At 36.0% G+C, this 26129-nt stretch overlaps 1 protein-coding gene across 2 annotated transcripts in view; it reads left to right on the top strand.

The window, feature by feature from the left end:
* The window catches only part of CDH18 (cadherin 18), a 413479-nt gene that overhangs the window by 84631 nt on the left and 302719 nt on the right, over window positions 1-26129 (top strand). For both annotated transcript variants that reach the window (XM_005899707.2, XM_070357847.1), the window contains exon 2: window positions 18324-18618. In XM_005899707.2, the coding sequence (XP_005899769.1) occupies window positions 18324-18618 (295 nt within the window). The remainder of the gene's footprint in view (window positions 1-18323; window positions 18619-26129) is intronic.

Here is a 26129-nt window from a genome sequence, read left to right on the forward strand (position 1 = left end):
TAGGCTACAAATTCCAGTCAACATCCAACAGCAAAACGTGCAGTACGGGCTCCCTCAGTAAAGAGTGATGTGGTCTAACTCATCAAAAGTATTAGTCTGTGTAATATTGGCTTAGAGTTTTCTTTATGCCAAGGATGTAGATTATAAAAACAGTTGCTTTAAAATATAATAAGCTGTTTACCTTTTTTTCTACTTTTAGTCAGTTTTGATGAATTGTGCTTTTAAGAAATTTGTCCATTTTAAATGAGCTAACATTTTTGGCCAAAGCTTGTTTTTTTTCCTTATTGACATTTTAATGCTTGTGTTATCTGTCATGGGATTCTTTATATATTCCGGCTATTGGTAAATTCTTTTTTTCTTTGTTTTAAAAATGTTTTGTTTTTGTTATGCTAAGATTTTATAGATTTAAGAAATTTTTGTGATAACTAAATTTTGGCTTTTAAAATAGTCATTTGTCTTTTTTGTTTGTTTGTTTTAAAAACTCTCCTCTTGACTGTATTTATTTATTTATTTATTTATTTTGCTTTTTTAGTCTACATTCCTAAAGTTTAATTTTTTTTTTTTCTCTATCTTCTTGATGTAGAAATTTAAATCACTGTTTTTGGGCCCTTTTTAAATGCAGTTGATCCTTGAACAACATGGGTTTGAATTCCATAGGTGCATTTATACACAGATTTTTTTTTCAATAAATACTCATACAGCATTACATAACACATGGCTGAAACTGTAGATGTAGGATCATGGAAATGAAAGGTCAACTGTAAAGTTATCTGAATTTTCAACTGTGTGAAGAGTCAGCACCCCTGATCTCCACGTTGTTCAAGGGTCAGTTGTATATACATTTAAACCATACATTTCTCGTTCCCTCTAAGATCAGGAACAAGACAAGGGTGCCCACTCTCACCACTGTTACTCAACATAGTTTTGGAAGTCCTAGCTATGGCAATCAGAGAAGAATAAATAAATAAGTAAATAAAAGGAATCCAGATTGGAAAGGAAGATGTAAAACTCACTCTTTGCAAAACATGATGTTGTGCATAGAACACCCTAAGATAGTACCAGAAAATTACTAGAGCTGATCAGTGAGTTTAGTAAAGCTTCAGGGTACAAAATCAATACACAGAAATCACTTGTGTTCCTATATATTAAACCATACACTTCTCTCAAAACATAGCTTTAGTTGTATGCCATACTTTTCAATATATTGTGTTTTCCTTATATTTTGGTCAACATTTTGTTAGTTCCCCTGTTTTTCTTCTAGTTTTATTGAGATATAATTGGTATACCACACTGTATATGTACAGCAGAGGACACCACCTTAGTGGCCGAAAGAGAAGAGGAACTAAAGAGTTTCTTGATGAAGGTGAAAGAGGAGAATGAAAAAGCTGCCTTAAAACTCAACGTTGAAAATAGTAAGATAAAAAAAAAAAAAAAGAAAATAGTAAGATCATGGCACCCAGTCTCATTACTTCATGGCAAATATATAGGGAAAAAATGGAAACAGTGAAAGATTATTTTCTTGAGTTCCAAAATCACTGCAGACAATCACAGTAGCCACAAAATTAAAAGACACTTGCCGCTTGGAAGAAAAGCTATGACAAACCTAGAAAGCCTAATAAAAAGCAGAGCTGTCACTTTGCCGACAAAGGTCCATCTAGTCAAAGCTATGGTTTTTCCAGTAGGCATGTACAGATGTGAGAGCTGGACCAGGAAGAAGGCTTAGCACCAAAGAATTAATGCTTTCAAACTGTGTTGTTGAAGAAGACTCTTAAGAGTCCCTTGGACAGCAAGGAGATCAAAGCAGTCCTTCCTAAAGGAAATCAAACCTGAATATTCACTGGAAAGACAGGTGCTGAAACTGAAGTTCCAATAATTTGCCCACCTGATGCGAAGAGCCAATTCACTGGAATAGGCTGTGATGCTGGGAAAGAATCAGAGCAGGAGGAGAAGGGGGCAACAGAGGATGAGATGGTTGGATGGCGTCACAGACTCAATGGACATGAGTTTGAGCAAACCCCAGGAGATAGTGAAGGATGGGGAAGCCTGGCATGCTGCCATTCATGGGATCGCAAAGAGCTGGACATGACTGAACAACAACAAATAAGAACAGCATTAAGATTTTGTTTTTTTCTTTGTTTTCTCTGAAGTATAATTAACTTTCAACACTATGTTAGTTTCTAATATGCACATAGAGGTTCAATAGTCCTATACATTTCAAAATATTCATCATGATGACTCTAGTTATATGTCACCATGCAAACATATTACGTAGTTAGTGACCCTATTCCCCACAGTGTAGATTTTATACCTGTGACTCATTTATTTCTCACGTGGAAGTTTATGCTTCTTAATCCCCCTCCCTCATTTGTCTTCTTTCCTTCACCCACCATTTCCCCTCTGGCAGCCACATGTTTGTTCTCTGTATCTACAAATCTGCTTCTGTTATTTTTGTTTATTTGATGTTTTTTACAGTCCACATATAGTGAAATCATGCAGTATTTTTTTCTTTTGGTCTCGTTTATTTCACTTAGCATAATATCCTCAATTGCATCCCCGTTGCTTCCCATGACAATATTTCATTCTTTTTTTATGACTAATATTCCATTGTGCATGTGTATACACACCACGTCTCCTTTATCCATTCATCAATAGATAGGCATTTGGGTGGTTTCCGTAACTTGGATGTTATAAATAATACTGTGAATATAAGGTTGCATACATCTTTTTAAATTAATGCTTTCATTTTCTTCAGATAAATACCCAGGATTGGAAAAGCTGGATGACATGATAATTCTATTTTTAATTTTTTCAGGAACCTCTATATTGTTTTCATAGTGGCTGCTCCAATTTACATTCCCACCAACAGGGCATGAAGTTACCACTTTCTAATTCTTGCCAATATTTGTTGTGCTTTTGATCAGAGTTATTCTAACAGGTGTGAGGTTGTATTTCATTGTGGTTTTGACGTCTGTTTACCTGATGCTTAGTGATATTGAACATCTTTTGGTTTAGCTGTTGGCCATTTCTATGTCTTCTTTGAAAAAGTGTGTACTGAGAGCCTCTGCCCTTTTTAATAAGTGGGTTTTTTTGATGTTAAATAGAATGAGTTCTTTATGTATTTTGGATATCAAACCCTTATTAGGTATATATTGAATAGTTTGCGAATATTTTATCCCATTCAGTAGATGGACTTTGCACTTTCTTGATAGTTTTATTGATTGTATAAAAGCTTTTTACCATGATATAGTCCCCTTTATTTACTACGTTAAATGTTTTGACTTCTGGTTTATTTAGAGATGTGTTATTCAACTCTGAATATTTTTTCTCTATATCTTATTTTCATTCATTTGTATTTTTCCATTTTTATCACTTAGCATAATCTATAAGTTTATATCCTTTTGAAATTTATTGTTACTTATATAATCAAGCATATGATTCTCTCTGGGAGAACATTCTTTGTCAGCTTGACAAGAATATGTTTTATACAGTTCGTAAGCAGTGTTTTGTAGTCAGTTTGGTTAGCTTGATTGATGGCACAATCAAAGTTTTCTCTCTCCTTTGTAATTTTGTGTATTTGTTATATCAATTATTGAGAGTGAGGTGTTAAATATACCACCTTTAATTGTATTACCCTATGCTTCCTGTTAATTATGTCAATTTTTGCTGCATGAATTTTTGTGTTCTTTAATTAGGTTTATGCATATTTTGGATTTTTTATTTGCTCTTGATGAATCATGAAATGGTCTCTTTTGTCTCTTGTAATGTACTTTGTATTGAAGTATAATTTGTCTGATATTCATAAGCTTTGCTTTTATATACTTATAATTAGCCTATGTATCATTTTTCCTCTTTTACTCTCAGCCTTTTTATGTATTTTCATTTAAAGTACATTAGTGCAGACAACATGTAGCTGGGTCTTATTTTTTTTAATTTCATCTAAAATTTCTGCCTTTTATTTGGTGTATTTAGTACATTTATGTAGTTTATTAGTTTTTATTGTGATATTCACAAAATATAATATCCATCCTTATGAAAATGCAAAATTCTTTGTCTCTTAATATATATGCAAGTGTGTATAACCATCACAACTCTCTAACTCCAGAATATTTGCATCACCCCTAAAAAGAAACCTCATACTCATTAGGAGTCACTCTCTTTTTCTCTCCTGACCCCCAGTCTATAGCAGTATTTGTTTAGAGATTGTTTGAAATTTGTTTTCATTTATCTTGGGTACATACCTCAACTAGTATTACTGGGTCATATGGTAAGTATATGTATAACACATTGAAGAGTTATTAAATATTTTTCAAAATGACATAATTTTACAATTCTGTCAGCAATGTATGAGGATTCTAATTTCTCCATATCCTTGCTTATAATTATATTTTATATCTTACTAAAATTTTAGCCATCCAAGTAGGTATGAAATGTTGCTCATTGTAGTTTTAATTTTCATTCTCTAATGACTAACGATGTTGGTCTTTTTGTATAGTTACTAGTTACTCACGTATCTTCTTTTGAGAAATGTTTTATTCAGTTTTTTGTACAGTTTTCAATTGAGCTATTTGTCTTTTTATTGTTGAGTTTTGTGTCACTTATAAATTTTAGATACTAGACTCATTGAATATATGGTTTTCAAATATTTCTCTCAATCTATGAGTTTAGTTTCACTTTCTTGATGATATGCTTTGATGTAACAGAGATTTTAATGTTGATACATTAATTTTTTTTTTTTTTGGTTTGGTTTCTTTTGATTTTAGTGCCATAGTTAGAAAATATTGATTACTCCAATGTTACAGAATTTATACCTCACTTTTATATTAAGATTTTTCCACATTTTGGTCTTAGTTTTTTTTTTTTTTTTTTAATTTACTTTGACTTGGTTTTTATATATGATGTGAGGCCGGAAAGAAGTTTCATTTTTTTGCATCTGTAGTCCTTCCAAATTTGTTTAAAAGAGCATTCCTTCCTCCATTAAATTATCTGCATACACATATATTGAGCATCAATTGACCCTAAATGTAAGGGTTTATTTTGGAACTTGGATTGCATTTCTATTCCACTGATCTATATGTCTCTTCACATCCTAGTTTCACATATATTCTTCTGTATTGTAGTTTTGTGTTAAATTTTGAAGTCTAGTATATCTGGTTTTCTTACTTTATTTTTTTTGCAGTATTGTTTTGGCTATTTAGGTTAAGATTACCTTACATTTCCATATGAATTTTATGAATGACTCATCTTCTAAAAAAATTTGAGATTTTGGTAGAGATTAAAATAAATAAATATTGCATGATTAGCAATATTAATGGAGAAGGAAATGGCAACCCACTCCAGTATTATTGCCTGGAAAATTCTGTGGACAGAGGAACCTGACAGGCTACAGTCCATGGGGTCACAAAGAGTCGTCGGACATGACTGAGCACATCAGCACAGCAATAGTAAATTTTCATATCAACAAATAATTTGGATCTTTTAATTTTTTTTCAGGGATAATTTATAGGTTTCATTGTTTACATTTGCTCTGCTTTTGTTATATTTTTATTCCTAAATACTTTATTGTCTTTAATGCAGTTTTAAATTGATTTCTTAATTTAAATTTTGATTATTTATTGCAAGCCTATAGAAATAAAATGTATATTTCTATATTCATCTTATATCTCAACATATACTAAACTTACTTTCTTTAGCTTTAATAATTTTTGATGGTCTGTTTAGGGTTTTGTATATAAGAAAAATCATGTCATCTGCAAATACAGGCACTTTTTGTTTGTTTGTGGTTCTAAAATGGGTGGATTTTTTTTTTTCTTAATTGTCCTTGCTAGAACCTCCAGTGCTGAGCAGAAGTGGCAAGAGTGGATATTTGTCTTGCTTTTGATCTTTGGAGGAAAACTTACAATCTTTCACTATTAATTATGATGTTACCTGTTGATTTGTTTTGAGTATATCTCCCCCTGGAGAAGGGATGGCCATCTTTGAAGCTGTTCCCTTCTACCCTCATTTGCTTTATTGTTTTTATTGTGAAAGGTGTTGGTTTTTCTCAAATGGTTTTCAGAATCCGTGAAATAATTATATAATTTTTGTCCTTTATAATACTGGTATGTTGTATTATATTAATTGATTTTGATATGTTGTAAGAAAACTTTCTTCTCTTAATAAACCACACAGTTATAGCAGATAATGTTTTTTATATGTTCCCAGATTTGATTTGCTAATATTTATTGAGGATTGTTGTATCCTATATTTATAAGGTAAACTGACCTGTAGATTTCTCTTTTTGTGATATTTCTATCAGGTTTTGGTGTCAATATAAACTGGCCTCATACAATGAGTTTAAATTATTTTTTGGAGAAGTTTATAGAGGAGTGATGTTAATTATTTCAGTGTTTGGTGACAGTCACCATGTGGCTATTGGACTCTAAACTTTTCTTTGTGGATTTTCACTGTGACTTCAAGATACTGATTTTCAAGACTACTGTAGAGTTGAGGGAAGCAGGGAGGATGTAAGTAGGGTACATTGTGTGTGCTAAGTTGCTTCAGTTGTGTCTGACTCTTTGTAACACGATGGATTGTGGCCCACCAGGCTCCTCTGTCCATTGGTTTCTCCAGACAAGAATATTGGAGTGGTTGCTGTGCCCTCCTCCAAGGGACCTTTTTGATCCAGGGTTCGAACCTCAGTCTCTTAAATCTCTGGCATTGGCAGGGTGATTCTTTACCACTAGGGAATACCTGGGAAGTCCATAGGATGTGTTGAAACAGCACAAATTTCACTGCTCACACAAAGATTCAGCTGTTTTTCTTGTTTACAATCTCCTTGGAATGCTGAAGTCACTGGTTAATTTCCAGAACCCTAAAAAGTTGATTATTACAACTTTTTGTCAGCATTTACCATTGCTTTTATGGAGGAGAAAATTTTAATGGTCCTTCACTGTTTTTGCTGATTCACCATTTTTGCTGATGTCTACAGTGTAGTGCGAAGAGTTGACTCATTGGAAAAGACCCTGATGCTGGGAGGGATTGGGTGCAGGAGGAGAAGGGGACGACAGAGGATGAGATGGCTGGATGGCATCACCAACTCGATGGACATGGGTTTGGGTGAACTCTGGGAGTTGGTGATGGACAGGGAGGCCTGGCGTGCTGCGATTCATGGGGTTGCAAAGGGTTGGACACGACTGAGCAACTGAACTGAACTGCACTGAAGGAAAAACATACCCTTGAGGAAGTTGTGTTGTTTTGTTGTGTAATTATTAGCTTTGGGCTTAAAGAAAGATAATCTTAGAAGAAATAGATTGCATAACAATTCAGACCTTAAGAAAAAATATGTCTTACATAAACAAGACATAAAGGAATGTGGGGGAAAAAAAAAAGTTTGTCCCTTTTTCTTCCTTGGACTCTTTATCAACCTACCTAAGAATGAACTCCCTCACTAGGGGCTTAAAACAACACAGATTTTTTTTCCCTAGGGTCAGAAAGTGAAAGCGAAAGTTTCTCAGGCCTGTCTGACGCTTTGCAACCCCATGGACTGTAGTCCATGGAATTCTCTAGGCCAGAATACTTGAGTGGGTAGCCTTTCCCTTCTCCAGGGGTTCTTCCCAACCCAGGGATCGAACCCACATCTGCATAGCAGGCAGATTCTTTACCGCTGAGCCGCAAGGGAAGCCCTAAAGTCAGAAGGTCAATATAATTCCCATGGCACTAAAATCACAGCTTAGGCAGAGCTTCATTCCTTCTGTAGGCTTTGGGGAAGAGCTACAGAAGGCTCTTTCTTGGCTTTTCCTGCTTCTAGAGATGTTACTTGGGACTTCAACAAAATCTCTTACATTTCAAACCCAGCAATGAGGCACTGAATACTTCTCACACTTCCTTTTGTCTCTCTCTCTCACCTACCTAGAATGGATTCCTCCCTATTAAGAAGCCACATGTCAGATTAGTCCACGCTAAAGAAATTAAGGGGATTTCCTTATCTCAAAAGGAAATTTTGAGATATCACAAATATATCACAATCATGTTTGTGAATTTATTTTTCTTGAAAAGCAACATATTCAGAGTTTCCCAGAATAAAGACATATGTTGAAGGACAAATAATCCACTTACCAAATTTATTTATTTATTTTTGGCAATGAATTTTTTAATTTAAATTGATTTATTTTAATTGGAGGCTAATTACTTTACAATATTGTATTGGTTTTGCCATACATCAACATGAATCTACCACGGGTGTACACGTGTTCCCCATCCTGAACCCCCCTCCCACCTCCCTCCCCATACCATCCCTCTGGGTCATCCACCTACCAAATTTAATATCATGACTTCTGTGTACTCTTCTGATATTACTACTTCTTTACTTTTTCTCTGTTTCCTTATTAAGTGTGATTCTTACATATTGTATACTGTCATGTTTTCTGCTTAGTGTCTGCTTTCCCCCAATGGAATGAATGCAGGCACTACCCAGACAGAAATCTCTGCCTCCTTGTTCAGTGATAGATTTAAGTACTGAGTACTGTGACTGATCCATGGTGGATATTAAATTTTTTTTTTCCAATGAAAGAACTCCTAAAAATGACTGAAGGATCAAACAATAATCTTAGATTTTATTGTCAGATGACATTTCCAAAGGAACAAAATCATTCACATTTCCATTATCTTTCTCCTCCCTCACTTCTATATACAATTACTGTTTTCTTGCCTGAGAAAAAGGTGCTAAAATAAATAGTTTAAATGGGGATAAAATCATAACACATTTGAGAGTGTGAGCAGTGGTTTAGGTGGGTAATTTTACGGAATTGTATTAATGTTTAGTATACCTTGAGTTTTTTTTTTTTCTCTTTAAAAGCAGATGACAGAGCCCCCCCTTTCTCAGCTAGATTTTTTTTTTTATTATTTTTTAACTTTTTATTTTTATTGGAATATAACTGATTAATGGGGCTCAGTGGTAAAGAATCCACCTGCCAGTGCAGGAGACATGTGTTCTATCCCTGGGTTGAGAAGATCTCCTGGAGAAGGAAGTGGCAACCAAATGTAGTATTCTTGCCTGGAAAACCCCATGGACAGAGGAACCTGGCAGGCTACAGTCCATGGAGTCGCAAAGAGTCAGGTACCAACTCAGTGACTAATCAGCAACAACATACCTGATTAACAATGTTATGATGCTTTCAGGTGGACCCCGAAGGGTCTCAGGCATACATATACACGTATCCGTTCTCTTCCAAACTTCCTTCCCATCCAGGCTGGCACATAACGTTGAGCAAAGTTCCCTGTGCTATACAGTAAGTCCTTGTTGGTTATCCATTTTAAGCATAGCAGTTCTCAACTAGATATTGATTAGAAGATAAAAGAAGACATTAAATCTGATAGGGAATATGTTTTCTGGTCCCTTATGTTTCTCATTTTAATTCTAATCAAGTGGTCACTTATTGAGGCTACAAAGCGATTAATAGTAAAATTCTTAACCCATGAGTGTATTCTGCAGTGGCCAAATATTTGGCACACTGAATGCATCTCTCTGAAGTAGAGCTGATGGGCATGGGATTCTGACAACTTCAAACTTTAGAGATATTTTGTGGTTTTTCATCTTGTGTGTTAATACCCCTGATCTTGGATTCGGGGGGAGGGGATATAATAGTTAAAACATATGTTCCTTTTTGCTCCTTTCCTCCTCCTCTTTTTCATTTATTGGTTTTCTTTTCTAAGAATACCAATAATTCAATCATGAAACCTTTGTGTGTATACAAGGACCTTGGATGTTTCTAGTTAAACAAATGCAATCCTTATTTTCTTGCCCTCATCTAATTTCTTAACATTTAATTGATAAACACTAGCATTTTGGTTGAACAAAATACTGACACTGCATTTAGCAGAACCTTTTACATATGAATTGGTGAATGATTAAATATGATGATTATGTATTCTTTTTTTGTTGTTGTTGTTGCATGAAGAGACTGATGTGTTAATTACCAACAGTAATTAATATGTATGGTAAAAACATATTTGATATATTTTTTCTTTGCATAATTACTTATTAAGAGTTCAATTGATTTTTGTTTTATCTGCTTCTGGTTTAAAATAAATATAACATTTACTGGAATGAGAGATACACAGTAAGTTTTAATGACATGTCTTTCCTGTGATCCTCACGTAGCTCTAACTTTATATCACCTGTATTTTACGTGTTGGAAAAATGATTATAATGAAATCACTATATAATATTTCTCACTCTTTCTGATTAATACTGGAATATTATAAATACAAACTTCCTATTCATAAAAATGCATAAATTATATAGTCCAAAATATCACATTTTAAGCCAGTGGCCTAACTTTAAAACATAGCTTGAAGTCCTAACTCGAAGCCACTTTCAAAATTAATTGCTCTGACACTATCTTCTTAACCTTTTAAATTTATTTTTCCCCAAAGGATAGAATATTATCTCAGTGAGGAACTCTGCATTAGAAAGAAAGTTATAAATTTTTAGGTCCGATTCAAGTGTGGTCCAGGGTAAATAAATAGTTTTCTGCGAGCAACTCATGTGAGTCATGTTAGCTTTCTAAGTGACATAGGTTACTCCTTAATACTAAGGAAGAGACAATTTATTAAAGGAATACCAGAGAAGAGTTCATTTTGCTTCACTTGGGTGATTGTGTTTTCTTTTCTTTCTTCCTTCTTGTCCTTTTAGTGTTCTTTAAAGAACAACTAATTAACTCTATGTTATTATGTGATCAGATACACAGGATATTTTATTCTTGCTTTGCTGCTAAGTCGTATCAGTCGTGTCCGACTCTATGTGACCCCACAGATGGAAGCCCACTAGGCTCCCCCAACCCTGGGATTCTCCAGGCAAGAGTACTGGAGTGAGTTGCCATTTCCTTCTCCAATAAATGAAAGTGAAAAGTGAAAGGGAAGTCGCTCAGTCGTGTCCAACTCTTAGCGACCCCATGGACTGCAGCCTACCAGGCTCCGCCATCCATGGGATTTTCCAGGCAAGAGTACTGGAGTGGGGTGCCATTGCCTTCTCCAATTCTTGCTTTAGGACAGAATAATAGCTCTCTTTTAGCATAAAAATATCACTCACTTTGCAAAATCTCATGATTCTATAAGTATATCCCCATCACTATGGGTTATGTAAGACCCTTCTACTATTCTCTTTGTAGGATTAATGAACTATGTGTGACTAAAATCAACTTTATTTTCCAATTTTTAAAAAAATATTTTAACGGAAAAAAGATGGAAATCTCTCAATATAGTAGCTAGCTAAACTTACAATGCAATATTTCAAAAAAAGTGGTAGTTGCTCAGTCATATCCAGTTCTTTATGATCCCCTAGACTGTAGCCTGCCAGGCTCCCCTGTCCATGCAATTTTCCAGGCAAGAATGCTAGAGTGGGTTGCAATTGCCTTTTCCAGGATCTTCCCAACCCATGGATCAAACTCAGTTCTCCTGCATTGCAGGCAGATTTTTTTACCATCTGAGCCACCAGGGAAGCATCCAGAGCATTCCTACTTTATGACTCTTTTCCCAGTTCCTTTCATTTGATGTCTCATTGCTGCCCACCCTCAAAGATAACACATTTCTATTCTGATTATCAGCGTAACCTAATCATCTGTATCTAAGAGCCTCTCTTTATGACTTAAGATTTCTACCTCTTCTACAATCATTACTCTTCAGCCATTTCATTCAAAATATTCATTCATTCATTCATTGTTTTTTGCCTTATAAAACCTAATATAAAACCTGTGTTCTTCCAGAATCTTAAAGCCTACTTGTAAAGCAAAACAAGACAATGTAAGCAGTGTGTCCCCTAATTTCTGTTGGAGTGTATGTTGTAAAGGAAAATGAATTTTTAAGAATAGGTTGAATAGAGAAGAGGTAATCCTGAGGGTGGATCACTTTGTGGGTTCACAAATAATTCTCATCATAGTCTTGAAAAGTATTTATTGATTGACCTACTGCTACTGTGATGGATTTCCATTAGTGTTACATGGAAACTATTATTTCAAGGCCAGATGAGAAATTTTAAAAATCCATTGAATAAGTGATCATCTCCATTAGTAAAACACTCAAACTAGATTTATTTTAAAAAAATATATAGGGTCACAGATATAGAAAGCAAATTTATGTTTACCAGGGAATAAACAGGGGAGGGATAAATTAGGAGAATGGAATTGACATACACTACTATATATAAGCCAAAGATGGAGAAGCTCTATACAGTCAGCAAAAACAAGACCGGGAGCTGACTGTGGCTCAGATCATGAGCTCCTTACTGCCAAATTCAGAGTTAAATGAAGAAAGTAGGGAAAACCACTAGACCATTCAGGTATGACCTAAATCAAATCCCTTGTGATTATACAGTTGAAGTCAGAAATAGATTTAAGGGACTAGATCTGATAGATAGAGTGCCTGATGAACTATGGACTGAGGTCCATGACATTGTACAGGAGACAGGGATCAAGACCATCCCCATGGAAAAGAAATGCAAAAAAGCAAAATGGCTGTCTGGGGAGGCCTTACAAATAGCTGTGAAAAGAAGAGAAGCAAATTGGGAGAATGGTATTGTAACATGTATAATATCATATAAGAAATGTATCACCAGTCCAGGTTTGATACAGGATACTTGGGGCTGCTGCACTGGGATGATCCAGAGGGATGGTATGGGGAGGGAGGTGGGAGGGGGGTTCAGGATTGGAAACATGTGTACACCCATGGCAGATTAATGTTTATATATGGCAAAACCAATACAATATTGTAAACTAATTAGCCTCCAATTAAAATAAATTTAAATTTAAAAAAGTAAAAACAAAAAAAAAAAAGAGAAGCGAAAAGCAAAGGAGAAGAGGAAAGATATAAGCATCTGAATGCAGAGTTCCAAAGAATAGCAAGAAGAGATAAGAAAGCCTTCTTCAGCAATCAATGCAAAGAAATAGAGGAAAACAACAGAATGGGAAAGACTAGAGATCTCTTCAAGAACATTAGAGATACCAAGGGAACATTTCATGCAAAGATGGGCTCGATAAAGCACAGAAATGGTATGGACCTAACAGAAGCAGAAGATATTAAGAAGAGGTGGCAAGAATGCACAGAAGAACTGTACAAAAAAGACCTTCACAACCCAGATAATCACGATGGTGTGATCACTGACCTAGAGCCAGACATCCTGGAATGTGAAGTCAAGTCGGCCTTAGAAAGCATCACTACGAACAAAGCTAGTGGAGGTAATATAATTCCAGTGGAGCTATTCCAAATCCTGAAAGATGATGCTGAGAAAGTGCTGCACTCAATATGCCAGCAAATTTGGAAAACTCAGCAGTGGCCACAGGACTGGAAAAGGTCAGTTTTCATTCCAATCCCAAAGAAAGGCAATGCCAAAGAATGCTCAAACTACCGCACAAGTGCACTCATCTCATAGGCTAGTAAAGTAATGCTCAAAATTCTCCAAGTCAGGCTTCAGCAATACGTGAATGGTGAACTTCTAGATGTTCAAGCTGGTTTTAGAAAAGGCAGAAGAAACATGTATAATATCATGTATGAAATGAGTCGCCAGTCCAGGTTCGATGCAAGATACTGGATGCTTGGGGCTGGTGCACTGGGACAACCCAGAGGGATGGTACAGGGAGGGAGGAGGGAGGAGGGTTCAGGATGGGGAACACATGTATACCTGTGGCGGATTCATGTTGATATGTGGCAAAACCAATACAATATTGTAAAGTTAATAAAATTTAAAAAAAGATAAAGCCAAAAACAATTGTTAATGATAGAAAACGATGGAAAATACATGCTGACCTCAGCAAAACAGAAAAAAAGAAAGAAAAGGCAGAAGAACCAGAGATCAAATTGCCAACATCTGCTGGATCATCGAAAAAACAAGGGAGTTCCTGAAAAACATCTATTTCTGCTTTATTGACTATGCCAAAGCCTTTGACTGTGTGGATCACAACAAACTGTGGAAAATTCTGAAAGAGATGGGAATACCAGACCACCTGACCTGCCTCTTGAGAAATCTGTATGCGGGTAAGGAAGCAGCAGTTAGAACTGGACATGGAACAACAGACTGGTTCCAAATAGGAAAAGGAATAACTCAAGCCTGTATATTGTCACCCTGCTTGTTTAACTTCTATGCAGAGTACATCATGAGAAATGCTGGGCTGGAAGAAGCACAAGCTGGAATGAAGATTGCCGGGAGAAATATCAAAAACCTCAGATATGCAGATAACAGCACCCTTATGGAAGAAAGTGAAGAGGAAATAAAAAGCTTCTTGATGAAAGTGAAAGGGGAGAGTGAAAAAGTTGGCTTAAAGCTCAACATTCAGAAAACTAAGATCATGGCATCTGGTCCCATCACTTCATGGCAAATAGATGGGGAAACAGTGAAAACAGTGTCAGACTTTACTTTTTTGGGGGCTCCAAAATCACAGCAGATGGTGACTGCAGCCATGAAATTAAAAGACGCTTACTCCTTGGAAGGAAAGTTATGACCAACCTAGATAGCATACTGAAAAGCAGAGACATTACTTTACCAACAAAGGTCTGTCTAGTCAAGGCTAGGTTTTTCCAGTGGTCATGTATGGATGTGAGAATTGGACTGTGAATAAAGCTGAGCACCGAAGAATTGATGCTTTTGAACTGTGGTGTTGGAGAAGACTCTTCAGAGTCCCTTGGACTGCAAGGAGATCCAACCAGTCTATTCTAAAGGAGATCAGCCTTGGGTTTTCTTTGGAAGGAATGATACTAAAGCTGAAATTCCAGTAGTTTGGCCACCTCGAGCAAAGAGTTGACTCATTGGAAAAGACTCTGATGCTGGGAGGGATTGGGGGCAAGAGGAGAAGGGGACGACAGAGGATGCGATGGCTGGATGGCATCACCGACTCAATAGACCTGAGTTTGAGTGAACTCCGGGAGTTGGTGATGGACATGGAGGCCTCACGTGCTGTGATTCACTGGGTCTCAAAGAGTTGCACACGACTGAGAGACTGAACTGAACTGAACTATATATAAAATAGATAACTAGTAAGACCCTACTTTATAAAACAGGAAACTCTACTCAATGATCTGTAATGACTTATATTGAAATAGAATATAAAAACAAGGGGATATATATACCCTTTCATCAACAGGCTTTTTAGTTCTTCTTCACTTTCTGCCATAAGGGTGGTGTCATCTGCATTTCTGAGGTTACTGATATTTCTCCTGGCAATCTTGATTCCAGCTTATGCTTCCTCCAACCCAGCATTTCTCATGATGTACTCTGCATATAAGTTAAATAAACAGGGTGACAATGCACAGCCTTGACGTACTCCTTTTCCTATTTTGAACCAGTCTGTTGTTTTATGTCCAGGTATAATTATTGCTTTCTGACCTGCGTACAGGTTTCTCAAGAGGCAGGTCAGGTGGTCTGGTAAATCAACTATACTCAAAAAAATAACAATAATTAAAAAAAATAAAATACTCAAGCTAAATATTTACAACAATTTATGTAATCCAAATGTATTATTATAATATTTCATTGTACCTTTGACTGTGTTGTACAACAATATCAATACTGTTAAGTAAGGAAATCAGTCCTGAATATTCATTGGAAGGACTGATGCTGAAGCTGAAACTCCAAAACTTTGGCCACCTGATGCGAAGATCTGACTCCTTGTAAAAGACCCTGATGTTGGGAAAATTTGAAGGTTAGAGGAGAAGGGGACAGCAGAGGGTGAGATGGTTGGATGGCATCACCCAACTCAATGGACACGAGTTTGAGCAAGCTCCAGGAGTTGGTGATGGACAGGGGAGCCTGGAGTGTTGCAGTCTATGGGGTTTCAAAGAATCGGAAACTACTAAGCAACTGAACTGAACTGAAGTTATAATTCACTGGCTCCTGCAGATTATGGGGGTTTCCCAGGTGGCGCTAGTGGTGAAGAACCCACATGCCAATGCAAGAGACTAAGAGATGCAGGTTTGATCTCTGGGTCATGAAGACCCCCTGGAGAAGGGTATGGCAACCCACTCCAGTTTTCTTGCCTGTAGAATCCCATGGACGGAGGAGCCTGGTGGACCACAGTCCATAGGGTCCCAAGGAATAAGACACGGCTAAAGCAACTTAGCACACACTGCACATTTACTATCTAGTTAGACATAACTTCTGAAACACTTATGCTAAGTGCTATGTTAATTCTCAAAACTTTAAAAATGTGGAGTTAGATTCAAGTGTTAAAATCTAAAGCCATAAATTTGCTGGCATTTATCTTTAATTGAATAATTTATCATAATCCATATAAAGCATAGAGCATATAAAATTTTAACAGATGCTTTAGATTGACAACTTTACTACTTTTACATACTTCTGTTGCTGGTCTATGTCCATATGCCTATTCAAAAAATACATATAGTTAACTGCAGTGTGATCCTTTCGTCCAAAACTAAATAATTTCAAATTAGCCACTCTAAAAATGTAATAGTATATGATAATATCCTCAAGAGTCAATTTACACCATTGTCATAGCTTTCAATAGTTAGTTGTTAGAAGGTTTAACTGTTTCTGTCAGTGTTTTTAATTAGTCATATTTATTATATATAGATTTATAATCCATACAGAATATAGCAATAGCTACTAAAATGACTCCACCTTTTGGTTAATTTAATAACATGCATGTTCCAGAAAAGGTTTTAAAAACGTTTGTTCAGAGAATTTGGTCCTTTACTTTGCTGTGTTTTCATCATGGATAAATGCAAAATTGGAGAATATGAAACAGACTGCTCAATCGATATTTTGTAGACGTCTGTTGCATAAATGTTAAATCTCTTCTTGTAGGTGCTAAAATGATGTAAGGAGATATAAATAAATGAATAAATTCATTTTCATGCATGCCTACAACTGTCTCCACACAACTCATTCTACTGCTTCTTTTAGTAGTTAATTTACTAATGAAGTGTGAATCTTTGAAAGCTGTGTTTTTTATATTCTGCTAATGTAGTTTTATTCCTTTTTAGAAAAACTCCAAAAAAAATCAGTTTGGAAAGTATTTAATTTGTTGAATCTGAGTGATGCCTATCAAAATTTTATCCCTAATTATGTCTTATGTGTTTTCAAGAAATAAGTACAGTTTTTCCTGATGTACTGTTATTTATGTTTCGGACCCCTTCATTTTCCCGTTGAAATAGTCCTTTCCTTATATTATTTTTTTCTATATTTAAAAATGTCTTCTAAGAGTTCAGAGACTTTAACATAAACCTTGAAATTTTTTACCTTGGCTAGAAACCAAAATGCTATGTGAACAAGGTTATATATTTTCAGTGTTTCAGAGTGTCAGAAATGTGCAAAGGTGAGTAGTTGTGGTTATGTGACCAAAAAGGTTTCGTGTGAAGGATAACTCTTCAGATCTCTTGGGAGAAACAATTTTTCAAGTATGTGTTTGAGATTTAAGAAAATACTGTGGATGTTCTCAGCTAGAAATATAGCAATGCTATTCATAGAAATATTAACTGAACTTCGATGTTATAATTCATTGTGTGAATTATATGCAGTTTAAAAGCATTTGCTAATATTTAAATGATGAAAAGTTTTTAAATTATCTTAATGTACAATATCTTTCTTATTGAAGACCTCTGCTGAAATATTACTCCTATAATGTCTATTCAAACAAAATTCAATCATTTTAGTTTTACAAGTGAGATTTATTAGTGTATCTCAATTAAAAATCAGGGCCTACTTACTGATTAAATCTATACTGCCATTTAGAGTGTAAAGTTTCATAATTTTTCAAGAAAGAGAATATTCCATAACAAGGTTTTTTTTTTTTTTTTAATTTAGCAATCTGGAAGATATTTGTTTTTCCAAATTATAAAGTTAACATTCCTATAATAAATGAGTGTCCATTTTGTGGAAATTTTAATAAATAATTTGAATCTCAAATTTTACTGTAGTATTTTTAAAATTTTAATATTGAAATATAATGGCAAGCAGTTAATTCTTAGTTTTGTTTTTTTTAATTCCCTGTGGAAATATGGAAGACAACTGTGATTTACTGGTAGTTTCTTTTACAATTTTATTCTGTGTAGGTAGCAAAACATTGATTTAGTATAATGACAGCAAGGGTTATGCTTTTAATAAGTATTGCTCATTAATTTTTCTTCAATAATTAAATCTCTTAGAACATAATAAAATATCCCTATTTATACCAAGTAGAGAAAAACTGCAGATAAACATGATTTTAGCAACACCTGGGACATTGGAGAGAAGAAAATGGTCATAACCAAATTAAGTATTATAGATAGGCAATTTTCAGAGAACACCATGTAAGGTTGGAATATAATATTATCTTAAATTTTTCCATCTTTGTCTACAGCTGCACTCCAATTCTGACAAAGGTGATGGGTCTGTCAAGTACATCCTTACTGGAGAAGGTGCTGGGACTATTTTTATCATTGATGATACCACTGGCGACATCCACTCAACAAAAAGCCTAGACAGGGAGCAGAAGACCCACTATGTACTTCACGCGCAGGCTATTGACAGACGAACAAACAAGCCCCTTGAGCCTGAATCTGAGTTTATCATCAAAGTGCAAGACATCAATGACAATGCTCCAAAGTTCACAGATGGACCATACATTGTAACTGTGCCTGAAATGTCGGATATGGGTAAGATAAATCATTTTTATATTTTGGAAGTTAATATATTTTTGAAGATATAAAATAATATTTTGAAGACTAATATTTAAATATTTGGGGGGTGTGAAGAAATTTGAAGAAATTCCAAATATTTTAATAATTGCCTATAGCCTAAAGTTTTCAGGAATATTTCTGCTAGCTGTCCTAGTATTTATTAAAACAAATTTCTGGAGTTGTTAGTGTAAGTAACAACTTGATCTCAAGGAAAAACCATTCATACATGATAAAATACTTGCAATTCTTGCTTAATTGGTGTAATTTTTTTTTTTTTTTACCATACCAACACAATTAGTGACAGTTTGTGTCAACACATACAGTAGAATGTTGGAAATCTATTGCTATGTGTTTTCAACTTTCAAGTTATGATTAAATTATAATAGGACTGATAGTCCAAGCAATAGTTACATTAATCAACAAAATTTGCAGAAACCCTTAAGCATTTGCATCCTTTATTTTAAAATATATGATAACCATGTGAAATATTTTAAATGCCACATTAAAGCTATACAAACTGATATACAGTATGTAAGTGATTTTCCCAAGTTCTTTTCTGAATTGCCATGAAGAAATTGACCCCAGTCTCTCCTGAATATAGAGCCTACACTGTATTTGATAAGTCATGATAGAGATTTCCAATCTTCTGGTGATTTCTAAAACCTAGCTATTTTATTTTATTTGTATCTAAGATGAATTTCCTAAATATAATTAAAATAAAGTTCAACTATGATGAAAATATTTTCATTACCTCTGCAAGGCCCTAAGTTTGGATTTAGAAAATATATTTTGAGTACATGTTTTATATACTTAAGTTTATATATATGGGTATTGAATTAGGTTATTATAGTCACTAACCAAATCACTCTGTACAAATGGATATATATAAATTTTGAAAATACAGTTTTATTGAGATATAATTGATAATGCGGCATTTATGAATTGAAGATGAACAACATGGCTTAACTTACATCTGTTTTGAAATGGTTAATGCAATATGTTTTGTTAACATCCTTTGTCTCATATATATAAGGTTTTTAATAGGAGATTGCAATTTCTTTTGTTTTCCCAAATCCAGTCTATTTTAATTCTCCTGAGATAAGCAGATAGCTCCTTAAGTTGTGAGGGAATCAGTTTAGAAAGAGAGACTCAGTTTTCCTTCTTAAACAGAATCTCCAGGGAGAAAGCAATTGCCAAATGGACTCCCCAGAGACCAGAGTAGAATGCAGGGTCTAGTCTGAGACAGCCAGTGGAAAGGCCCCGAAGACACTCAGGCTCCTCGGTCTCTTAAGAAAGTTGAAGAGAATTCCCTGGTGGTACAGTCATTAGAACTCCACACTTTAATTACCAAGAGCTTAAGTTCAGTTGCTGGTTGGTGAGTTAAGATCCCACAAGCCGCAAGGAATACCTCGCCCCCACCTCCCCCGCCCCCCCAACACACACACACAAAGCTAAGAGACTCAACACCATTATTTCTGGCAGGTGAAAATTTGTGTAAAAACTCCAGAAGAGACTTTCTTCTAGAACCTTGTCAAGGGACTGACAGCACATTTGCCGATCATCTCCTTACAGAAGCAAAGAGCTCTGTGACTCCATCACTTGTGAGAGTCACTGATAAGGTATTGCCAGGGGCCACATAAGAACCCCAGGGAGCACCCTGGAAACTGACCATCACTCTGGGAGGCAAAGCACCAAAGAAAACAGGCACAGAAGTCATTACCAAAAAATAGTACTCAACACTAGGTAATCAGAGCACTCTTGTTTTAAGGACACTGCAGAGAGATTCCTAAAAGCCATGTTTTCTACAATAAGTAAACAACAGAAAATCAATATGCACATTGAGGCACATAGAGTCAGTGATAAGACCCAAATTGTTTTCCTGGAACTTAAGAACTTCCAAGACTGGAAGAAGGAGCTAAAAATCAGAGAACAAAAATACAAATATATGGAAATTGTGAGAAATAGATGAGACTTAGAGGATATATTAAATACACATAGTGTGGGAATAACATATATTCCCAGAATGCAAGAAACAGCAGATGAAGGAGAGGAACAGTAACATTTTTTTAAAAACATCTAGGTGTAGAATATACAGAATTTACAACTTGAATAAACTTTCTGAATTGCAGGAAGGATTAATTGGAAAAGCATCAAACTTAGTTGGATGCTGGAAAAGTTTTCCTAAAGCCTATGAATGAAGAAAAAATGGTATAGACTTCAGATTTTTAAAAGTTACTTACTAGGAAAAGATATTTTCACATCATATTTGTCACTTGAAATACTGGATTGTGGTTAATAATTTAATACCATTGTCAGCCTTCAGAGAAAAGGCAGAACACCAAATCCTTCACTCAATCAAAAACATGATATATCTGTTAGCATGAAAGAAATATTTAGAAAGGAATCCAGAAAGTATATCATCCTTCTACCTTTTTAAGAATTTCTTTGGCGGCACCACACAGCATAGGAGATCTTAGTTCCCTGACCAGGGATCAAACCCACGTCTCCTGCACTGGAAGTGTAAAGTTTTAACCATTGAACCACCAGGGTAGTCTGTATCATCCTCCAACTTTATCTAGAGAAATGCTTGGGAAAATAGTTGACATAGAAAATAGTTGAAATCAATCAAAACAGAGATCAAAAAGCCAAAGAAAATAATAAGGGGAGAAAAAAGTTATTATAAGTGCAATCTAAACTATATACCTATGTGTGAACACAGTTAAAGCTAAGTGAGTACATGAGAGCATGTTGAGTGATACTGGGCTTTTAGGAATCATGAAGCCTAAAGAAATCATTGCAGCTAAGGCTGAAGGACTTAGGAGCAAGCCAAAACATTTCAGCCCTCATCTAAGACTCAGAGAGAAGGGTAGAAATGGGCAGTACTAGTATAGCTGACCCTTGAGCAACACAGGTGTGAACTGTGCGAGTCCCCTTATAGGAACCTTCTATACGAGGGCCAAGTGTAACAAGTCACATATGCATTTTGACTGCAGGAGGGAAGTTGGTGTCTTAAATCCCCAAATTGTTCCAAGATCAACTATATTTTTAAGTTCTTTTACAAAGACAAGCCTTGTTGAAGGAGAAAATTTAATGTCTGAAAGTACTGGAGAAAAAGGACAAAGCAGAGTAGGCTTTCAGTCTGTCTTGTACTGTGGGTCCAGGCGTGATTTCTGGTGAAACAGTATGGCAAGCTATAGGCTGAATATTGGAAATCATATTGTGTGTGTATGTGTGTGTTTTTGAACTCATCGTGGAAAAATAAACACATAAAACATCATAATAGCATCTACTGCACACTGTAATATGAACATATAGAAAGTGATATGGATGTTAGCATAGTAAAGAATTTGCTTTACATTGTGGGCTAAGAATAAGGGATATTTGCACTGCCTCTGATTTTAGAAATAAAAAATACACAAATAACCACAAAATAGCTAGTAATATGGTACAAGAGGGACCAGCAAACCATGACAGTGGACACAAATCCAGGCTGCTGGTTTTTTGTTTTTTTTCTATTTTGTTGTGGTAAAAGTCACATAATATAAAACATACTATTATAACCATATTTAATTGTACAGTTCAGAGGCAATAAGTGCAGTCACATCGTTGTGCAGCACTCACCATCATGCATCCCTTGACTTTATTACCTTCCTAAACTGGAACGTGGGGCTTCCCAGGTGGCTCCGTGGTAAAGAATGCACACCTTGCAATGCAAGAGACATGAGAAACGAGGGTTCAATCCCTGAGTGGGGAAGATCCGCTGGAGGGGGAAATGACAGCCACCTCCAGTATTCTTGCCTTGGAAACCCTATGGACAGAGGAGCCTGGAGGGCTACAGTCTTGGGGATCACAAAGAGTCAGACAAGACGGATCACAGAGGCAAAACTGGAACTGTGTCCTCATTAGACACTAATTCCCCATTTGCCTGCCTGACTCCTGCACCCAGCCCCTGGCATCTACCAATGTACTTTCTGAGTCTATGAATTTGACAATTCTAGGTACCTCGTAAAAATGAAATCAAATAGTATGTGTGTGTACCTAATGTATATTGGAATGCATTTTTAAGATTAATTTAATATATGTTTTCCAAACAGATTCTACCTTTTTTTTTCCCCCTGTGCTATACAGTAGGTTCTCACTGTCTGTTTTTGTAAACAAAATTTTACTAGAACAAATCTGTACCCATTCATGTAAATCTTGCCTATGATAGTCTAGGTACTGTGGTAGCAGAGCTGTAGTTGCAGCTAACATTATGGCTCACAGAGCCTGAAACATTTCCTGTGTTGCTTATTATAGGAAAAGTTTGCCAGTCTCTAATGTAAGAGGTTTTAAGGAATGAGCTTGGAGGCAGGAAGAGTGATTAGAAGATAGTGTTGTTCTCTAATTCTCTTGATAGATATGGCCTTTGCTGCAAGGAGAGGGTAGGGTGATTTGAGAGAATAGCATTGAAACATACATATTGTCATATGTAAAATAGTCAGTGGGGATTTGCTGTTTGACGCTGGGCACCCAAAGCTGGTACTCTTTAACAAACTAGAAGAGTGGGATGGGGAGGGAAGTAGGAGGGAGGTTCAAGAGGTAGCGGACATATGAATACCTGATGCTGACTAATGTTGATGTATGGCAGAAACCATCACAATATTGTAAAGTAATTATCCTCTAATTAAAAATGAAAATTTAAACAATATGCCATTTGACACAAACAATAGAATCATGCTTCTTCCCTGTAGGTAAATGATGTTAGTTATCTACTATTCAGCCTCTCTTTCCGTATAGTTTGCTCAGGTTGACACTATTCAGAATTAAATGTTCACTTATTACAATTTTTTTTTCACCTAAAAATGACCATGTGATGTAATTCTAAATAGTAGGATGTTAAGTGGAGGCCAGTAGGTGGAACTTTCAGGAAAGACACAGGCTTTCTGCCAAAAAGACACACCTGGCACGGATATTTCACCCATTGCCATTTTCCTTGTTGCCTAAAGCAGATGTGGTCTCAAAATACAGCAGCCACTTGAAACCATAAAGATGAAAGCCTGTTGCTAAGTGAGATGGATCAGAAAGATAAAAGGGCCCGGAAGGATGATCCATCTCAGAACTGATGCTCCAGACCTGGTCTGTGAATCCCAAGAGCTTCCTTAGGAAAGTAAATCTCATCTTTTTATGTTACCGAGTTGGATTTCAGATGCACGCAGCTGTATTCAGTCTGAATTGGTACTCAGACAAATTCTTGGTTTTAACATGAAGCCAGGAGCCTGGCAGGCTGCAGTCCATGGTGTCACAGAGTCAGACCCAACTGAGCAACTAAGCACAGCACACAGCACACAGCGCAGTAACCAAAGAATTGAATCTAATACTGAATACAAAGGAATGGCAAGAAAGATTGTAGCATCACAGAACAACAGTGATGTTGTTAATACAGTATAGTTGTATTAAGTTGCTTGATTTGGGGATGATACATAAAATCATTCCTGTTTACCATCTCTACTTGTTTAATTGTCATGCTAGATGATTTTGCTGGGGCAGCAGTTTTTCTTTCTGTCTGTGGTGGAGAAGGCAATGGCACCCCACTCCAGTGTTCTTGCCTGGAGAATCCCATGGACAGAGGAGCCTGGAAGGCTGCAGTCCATGGGGTCGCTGAGGGTCAGACACGACTGAGCGACTTCACTTTCACGTTTCACTTTCATGCATTGGAGAAGGAAATGGCACCCCACTCCAGTGTTCTTGCCTGGAGAATCCCAGGGATGGGGGAGCCTGGTGGGCTACTGTCTATGGGGTCACACAGAGTTGGACACGACTGAAGTGACTTAGCAGTGGTGAAGCTAATAGTTGATTTCAGAATACTAAATCTTGCTTCCGATCAACTACAGAACTGATTGGCTCCATAAAGTTTTGATCAGTGGATCAAAAGAGATTGAGGTTTTGAATGTTGACTTTGGTATTGCAGAAAATCAAAAGTTGATTACTATAAAATATCCAGTTAGGTTTGTTGAAGTATGAGACCACATGAGACCACAGCAGTTGTGATAAGGATCATTGAAAACAACTCCAAGGAATATTTATTGAGCACTTACTATGTATCTGACATTGCATGTCGTTCATAATAATCCCATGCATGTATCATCTTGAGGTCAGCATTACAAATTATTCTTGTTTTACAGAGGGTAAAACTAATAATATAGAATTGATTAATTTTCCCAAGATCACAGGGTTAGTAAGAAGTGCAAATGGAAGAGATATCTAAGCTTCAGCTTTTGAGTTCCCATTTTGAATACAGTTAAAAAAAACACAAAATCTAGATCAAGCTATTTGTGGAATAATTATAACAAGGAAAAGTATATTCCAGGATCCATACAGTTTACTGGGCCAAAGGTAAGGGTCCCCTTAATTCATTGGAATAGATTTGATATTATTATAATGTTCCTCTTGTTCAAGAGGTAGCATTTTGTGATGGTTACAATCCCTGGGTTGAGAACATCACATAGAGAAGAAAATGGCAACCCACTCCAGTATACTTGCCTGGGAAATCCCATGGACAGAGGAGCCTACAGTCCATGGGGTTACAAAGAGTCACATGCAACTTAGCGATTAAACATCAACATACCATACAAAGGGCAATTCACCCAATATTGCCTGGAAATAAAGGAATAGCTATTAATTTATACCAGAATCTAATCCCTAGGGTGTCCGATAAGGAAATGCTTTTTTAATACAAATCCCTCTCACAACCGCAAAATACATGCATCAGCGATAGTGTGGAGAAAGAAATAGGGTGGAGAAAGAAAAAGCTCCAGGTAGCTGAAAAACCTTGATAACCCAGATGGTGTGGACAGTGAGGTGAATGGACTAGTCCAGGGCCACTTTCTGGAGTGGAAAATATCTGTATGAACTGAGCTAAGGAGTGGAGTTCAGATCAGGTATGGTTACAGTGTTGGGTGATGTGAAACAGTGTTTTCCCCAACACTTAAGAACAATATAAATGGTAAATAAATCTGCAATTAAGGTATATAAAACTGAAACATTCAATATGCTTATAAAAATGCAACCACTTATGGAATTTAGAAAGATGATAACAATAACCCTGTGTACGAGACAGCAAAAGTGACTCTGATGTATGGAACAGTCTTATGGACTCTGTGGGAGAGGGAGAGGGTGGGAAGATTTGGGAGAATGGCATTGAAACATGTAAAATATCACGTATGAAACGAGATGCCAGTCCAGGTTCAATGCACGATACTGGATGCTTGGGACTGGTGCACTGGGACGACCTGGAGGGATGGTATGGGGAGGGAGGAGGGAGGAGGGTTCAGGATGGGGAGCACATGTATACCTGTGATGGATTCATTCTGATGTTTGGCAAAACTAATACAATTACGTAAAGTTTAAAAATAAAATAAAATTAAAAAAAAATGCAACCACTTAAAAGTAAAACAAACAAATGTGATGAAGGATTTTTAATGTAAGATATGAATCTAATAGTAAGAAAT

This window comes from Bos mutus, chromosome 20 (genome assembly GCF_027580195.1).
Source record: "Bos mutus isolate GX-2022 chromosome 20, NWIPB_WYAK_1.1, whole genome shotgun sequence".
NCBI classification, from domain to species: Eukaryota; Metazoa; Chordata; class Mammalia; order Artiodactyla; family Bovidae; genus Bos; species Bos mutus.